At 46.5% G+C, this 6000-nt stretch overlaps 1 protein-coding gene across 3 annotated transcripts in view; it reads left to right on the plus strand.

Moving 5' to 3' along the window:
* The window catches only part of CCDC85A (coiled-coil domain containing 85A), a 126645-nt gene extending 121432 nt beyond the window's left edge, over window positions 1-5213 (plus strand). For 2 of the 3 annotated variants that reach the window (XM_035110930.2, XM_035110932.2), the window contains one exon: window positions 872-5213. In XM_035110930.2, coding sequence (XP_034966821.2) covers window positions 872-961 — 90 coding nt within the window. In that variant the 3' untranslated portion in view covers window positions 962-5213. The remainder of the gene's footprint in view (window positions 1-871) is intronic. The other variant, XM_060273141.1, reaches the window with a different exon arrangement.
* The last annotated feature ends 787 nt before the right edge of the window (window positions 5214-6000 follow it).

Genomic DNA, 6000 nt, shown 5'->3' on the forward strand with positions numbered 1-6000 from the left:
TGATTAAGCGGGATAATAGAATCGGAGAATTGTAGGGTTGGAAGGGAATACAGTAATGGCATCCCTCTGGCCTGTTCTTTCTGCCCTCCTAGTTCTAATGTCCTTCAAAGGACTCATCAGGTGACAAGGCATCAGTGTGGTATAGATATTCCTAAAATATCATATGCCAGTTGATGGGGGCAAAGCTACTCCTAACATGCCATTCTTGTGTCACATAGTTACAGCTGTTGTGGCTGTGCAGATTTTTTGGTAACTTTTGGTGACCTCCTGATGGCAGCCAAAACATATGATCTAGCTCTTAGTTAATTGAGTTAATCAACTCTTTCTCTATTAAAATAATAATAATGTATGATGACTTTACACAATGGCGTGGTTCACATGTCAAAGTAAGCCAAACCATGTTTTACTGGGCCCAGAGGAATGTGCTGGCTCCCAGAGGGATGCTCATGCCTGTTTCTATCACCCCAGTCCTTTTTTAGCACAGTGTGGTGTGGCAACTAAACCAAGGTTTGGCTTAGCATGTCATGGTTAGTGTAGCCAACCAGGGCCATGGTTAATGTAGCCAAGCTTTGTCCTATCGTTAACAACCATGGTTGGTTAAGGAAGAGAGCCCTTGACCATGATTTCCGGTTTGGACAACACACTAAGTCAAATGTTGATGCTGCATTTTGGTAAAAAGACCAGAGAGGGATGTGTGCTTCTCTTCAGGAACCATCATGTCTGTGCTGTGCTGATCCAGTAAGCTATGGTTTTGTTTACGTGGATGTGTGAAGAAGGCTAGTAAGCATCTGTTTAGAATATGTTGGGTTGTGTGCCTAATTGCTGGTTTCTGGCGAAATCTACTGACATACTTTTCTCTTTCCGTTTTCAGGTTGTGTGGAGGAAACTTGGAGATGCTGTAGGCTCGTGTCCTGGAATTAGGCAACACTTGTCTGGAAACCAGTACAAAGGGCCTATGTGAATGGACATTTTTTTTTAAGGAACAAAGGAACATTTTCAGCTACTGTTGGATTTAATCTTGTCAAAGCAACCTCTTTCCTAACAATGAGACAAGTCCATTCATGCTCTATGCTCAACTCTGGAAATTGGATTGCTCTCCCCACTCCCTCCGTTCCTGCCTCAAGGACTTTGGTGAAAAGTATCCAGATCTCATTGCACTCAATATATATTCTGACTAATCTAACTCTGCTTCTGCCATGAGCACTTACAGTGTATACGCCCAGGAGGTACCGGCTGATATTTCCGAAGGCTGTTTAAAATCTGCCGCAGGAGAACCCACACGGAGGAAGTGCTTGACGTGTTGGAATTCCCATGATGTTTCCCCAGGAGCTTTTCACCAGATTGGAAAGATACCTACAAACTGTGCCTTTTGGCCATCACAGTTTGGACAGTTAGGTTCTCCTACACCAGGGTGTGTAAAAAAAAAAAATAGTTAATATGGTGCTTAGGCAGATTGCAGCTGAAACACTTTCCTTTGTAGAGTAATTGCATTCTGAGGTGCTAAATATAAGACCTTCAAGTCTCCTAACCAGCCAGTAGTGTAGCAAAGAAAACAACAGCACTAAAACTGAGCCCCACCCCCGCCTGAAACAAAAAGAATTCATTTATTTTCACTCGTTTTGGCAAATGTCTTCCGAAAAGGTGGCATTTCTCCTCTTAAGAGAAGGCAATCCTCTCTCTCCAGCAACACCTCAAGGCCAGTCCTGAGGCAACCCCAGCAATGGAGCAGGAATGAGCCTGTCTTGTAAAGAGCAGGAGTTTCCCTCTCTGAGGGACCAGATAGATCAAGGAGCTGTGTTGATGGAAGGGCAGTCCCCCAGCAAAGATCAGGAGTCTAGTTGCTAGATGGCAGTAGTGCGATCCATCACGGAGTCTGATTTGGGATCAGGTATGGTCTGTGTTTTACCAAGCACAAGCCAAAGAGGCAGTCCAAAAAAGGAGAGGGTTGTGCGAGGGAGGCCCGTTGGAGGAAGATAGATGAAGCAAAGGCAATGGAGGACTTTTAGAGTTTTGGCTTCCAGAAGTTCGCCAGGGTAGAACAGAAGTTGGCAAGGGGGTGGGGCATTCTGCTGGATTCACTTGCTAGGCTTTTCACGCTGGCCAGATGCTAAAGGCTTTTTTCCAGACCCAAAGAGCCCCAGTTTCCAGGTCCTCATGAGGGTTGCACATACCTGCTCATACATGATACAGCGCATCCAAGTTAGTTTCATGGATGCTGTTTAGATGTCCAGAAAATTAACCTTGATTCTAGATCAGGCTTTCCCAAACCTGGGTCTCCAGCTGTTTTTGGACTACAGTTCCCATCATCCCTGATCACTGGTCCTGCTAGATAGGGGAGATGGGAATTGTAGTCCAAAAACAGCTGGAGACCCAAGTTTGGGAAATCCTGATCTAGATTGCAACTTGGGGTGGAAGTCATTGTAGCACTATGACAATCATTCCATCAGGGCAAGCATTTCAGTTTGGGAGGCAGAATGTTCCCCTTTCCCTCCTCCAGTGCACTGTTTGAGGGGTTCTCCTGACACCCCCCCCCCAGAGCCAACTTGAGGGCTGCACAGGGAGGGGGGGAAAGCCCCATTGCACTTGTGGAAGTCTGCTAGTGGGACTTCTTAGTTGGATCTGGCCCTTAAGACCCTTGCACATATTGATGATTCTGCACCAGAACCGGGTGTCTGGGACTCATAGAATCATAGAGTTGGAAGAGACCACAAGGGCCATCCAGTCCAGCCCCCAATGGGGTCCTCCTTGCTGCCTCTCTGCTTGTATTACCGGGGGAGGAAAGAAGGGAGGACTAAATTTGTGGTCTGAAGATCTTATAAAGTGTTTTAAGGCACTGAATGCTCTTTCGAATGCTTGGCATCTGTAGGGCAAGTAGACATTAATGGGGCTGAAGTGGCCAGCTACTCAGGATGTAGGGAAAGCAGCCGGGACTTCTGGGAAATCACGTGTTGCTCTTGCTGCTTTTGATGAGTAATGTGGGTGGCCAAAGGCAGTGGAGAGGTCTCCGGGGCATCAGCTTCATCAGAGCTCTGGCTATTTCAGCAGATATGTGGTGCATCCTGGGAAGTCCGACCCCATGGAAGAATGCATCCTGGGAAGTTCAGCTTCCACGGTGGCCAGCTGTTCTGAATGCGCCAGGTGTGCATGGAAGCACCTGAGGTCCAAGATCCTGGGTCGACCCTCTGGCAACTTAGCTGGATATGTGCGCGTGAGCGTGCACGTGATTTACAGCCCATCAGTTCCAGCAGGTTTGGGGCTTTCAGGCCTGGAACCCTCTAAAAGGCCTGATCCAGATTAACTTGAGGCTACATCCTAGGTAGTTTGGACCCACACAGTGCGGACAACCGAATACAGAACGTGCGAGCTGAACCGCATGACTATGTTCCAGCCCACACAATGCTCTAGGAGGCGTGGGACAGGTTAGTTGGCTCCCGGATGCGGAGTGAACAAATTCCTCCCCCTCCCCTACTCCTGACTCCTTATTATGACATAGTAAGTATGCTCCCATGTAGATGACATCACAGCTGTTACCTGGCCTTTAGAATGCTGCCTGGGTTTCCCCAGCCACCTTGACTCCCATATATGAACCCATTTTTCTGTGCCACATAGAAGCTGTCTACAACACCTAAATAACAATTGTCCGTGCTGGATGTTCCTGGTTTCCTGGTGCTGTCTTCTGCTGCGCTATTGCAGAGTCCTGAGTTGAGTTGTGATGTCAGAGAGCACAACGAAGCAAGCCTCAAACCTGTTGAAAAACACACTCCTTCCCAAATGCTTCTTTACTGGTGCCGTGGGCTTTAGAGTCAGGCTGTTCGGAGGTATTAAATATTTGAAGCCTCCACTCTGCCAAATCTTGCCGAGTGTCCTTTCTAAGTACTGGGTGACTTCCTTCTTCCATTTCCTTGACCACACACAGATTTTGCTTCACAGGAGTCTATAAGAGCTTATCAAGGTAGCGCTGTATTTATGAGAAGAGGAGGAGGAGGAGGAGGAAGAAGAAGAAGAAGCTTTTGTTGCTGACGGTCGCATCCTTTTGAAGGAAATGTTGAATATTCTCAAAAGCATGTCCTTCCTTCATCCAAGTTTTTAAACTCTTGTCCATTGTGCCTGAGTTTTTGGACCTGGGTGGGCCTACATTGATATTTCTCTTCCCCCCCATTCCCCCCATATGCCATTAGATTGTGTGTATTCAGCTCTGATAGCTATTTTGTGTATATCTCAAAATGCAGCAACAGTTTCTCGTATGAATGTGCAACAGGCTTGTGAATAGATGCTGTTGCTTCGACTTTTTAACCATGGCTGAGCATTTAAAGCAAAAACAAACAAAACAAAACAAAACCAAGGCAAACATAGGAATGCAACAATTCCCAAGTTTTTGGGTCCCCCCCCCCTTGATTAATGAGATTGGGTTCCCCAGGCTTATATCTTTCCCTCCCCTCCCCCCCGCCAGATGGGCTTTGTTACATGTTGTGTTATTGATCTGTGGGTTGTGGAATGTGGCGGCGCTGTGTCGGTACAACCCTTTCGCCCTATACATGGTAGCGCAAGCGTAAATTGGTTACCCGTTTTCCAGAAGGAAGAAGAGGAGAAGAAGGGAAAAAAATCACAAAGGGATTGATTTGCTTCAGTGGATCGGTCGCTTTGCTAATTTTTCCTTTTCTCTCTCTCTCCCCCCCCCCCCGTTTTAACGACGTCATGCTAATGAAAACCACCACTTCGGCTATTTCTCTTTAAATTGTTGTATTCCTATAATCGTGCGAGGAACAAATGGTGAAAAGAAAAGAAACCCTCAAAAGAAATTGTGCTTGCAGTCAAGGGCTGGGTCCAAAGAGCTATTCTCGAGTTTTTCCAGGGAGGTTGTCTGACTATTTTTCGTTGAAGAGCAGACCTTCCCAATCCCGTATTGCAAACTGCTTTGGAAAAGGCTGTAGAAGTAGCTTGCTGCGGGGGCAGATGGAGGTGCTGTTCGAGGAAGAAAAGCCCAAAACCTCAAACCCCCCACAATCCCATGAGAGTTTGGATCCAGTTTTGTGGTTCTTTGGATCCCAGCCATGCCCTGCAGCCACTAATTTGAGCGATGCTGGTCTTTTGCCACGATGCGTATGTAAATTTTGATACTGTATTAAAGCTATTTTTTTACAATTCACCATATAATGGGGGTGCCAGGCATTATGTGTTCCATCTTAGCAACGGTAATAAATTATTTAATCTCACGCTCATTCGCTTGCTTGATTTTGACACTGGACTCGGCCTTGGGGGAAATCACTCCACTTTTATTTTTTTAAATTAAAAGTATTCTCTGTTTGATTATTTATTTGGAGCCCCGGAAACTCTCAGAGTGTCCAAGAATCATTGCAAACATAATTAATCTACTCACTGGCAATGCCAACATCCACGCTGGCCCTGGTGGAAACCCAACTTTTGCTTTCCCTTTTATTCCTCTATCAATTTTCACTTAAAAGCCTTCAAGCCATTGCTGTAACTTTATTAAGCATGCACACCACTCCCCCCCTTTTTAAAGCCCCAAAGCTATTTGCAACCAAGTAAAAAGGAGACCCTACAGAATGGCCCCACTGTTTTTTTGCTTGCAAAGTGACTTGTCCTAGTCCCCAGGACTCTGCTCAGCCAAACAAAAGAGGATGCCCATGTCTTTATGGAAGCCAATCTCAAACCCTTCTGAGACAGGGCTTCAAATAAGGTTCTTGACAAGTAAGAGATTCTCCTTTGTAGTTCACAACAAAAGCTGAAAGCTACGTGCCCACCTTGCAGCAAGCATCAGCTCCGTCCCATCCAGGGGGCTTGAGGGGAGTTTGCAGAAGCGCTCGATGAGCCCGGCAAAAGCCAGTGTGGTGTAGTGGTTAAGAGCGGTGGACTTGTAATCTGGTGAACCGGGTTTGCGTCCCGCTCCTCCACATGCAGCTCTGAAGTCTCTCAGCCTCACTCACCTCACAGAGTGTTTGTTGTGGGGGAAGAAGGGAAAAGGTGATTGTGAGCCGCTTT

This window comes from Zootoca vivipara, chromosome 3 (genome assembly GCF_963506605.1).
Source record: "Zootoca vivipara chromosome 3, rZooViv1.1, whole genome shotgun sequence".
Taxonomy (NCBI): Eukaryota; Metazoa; Chordata; class Lepidosauria; order Squamata; family Lacertidae; genus Zootoca; species Zootoca vivipara.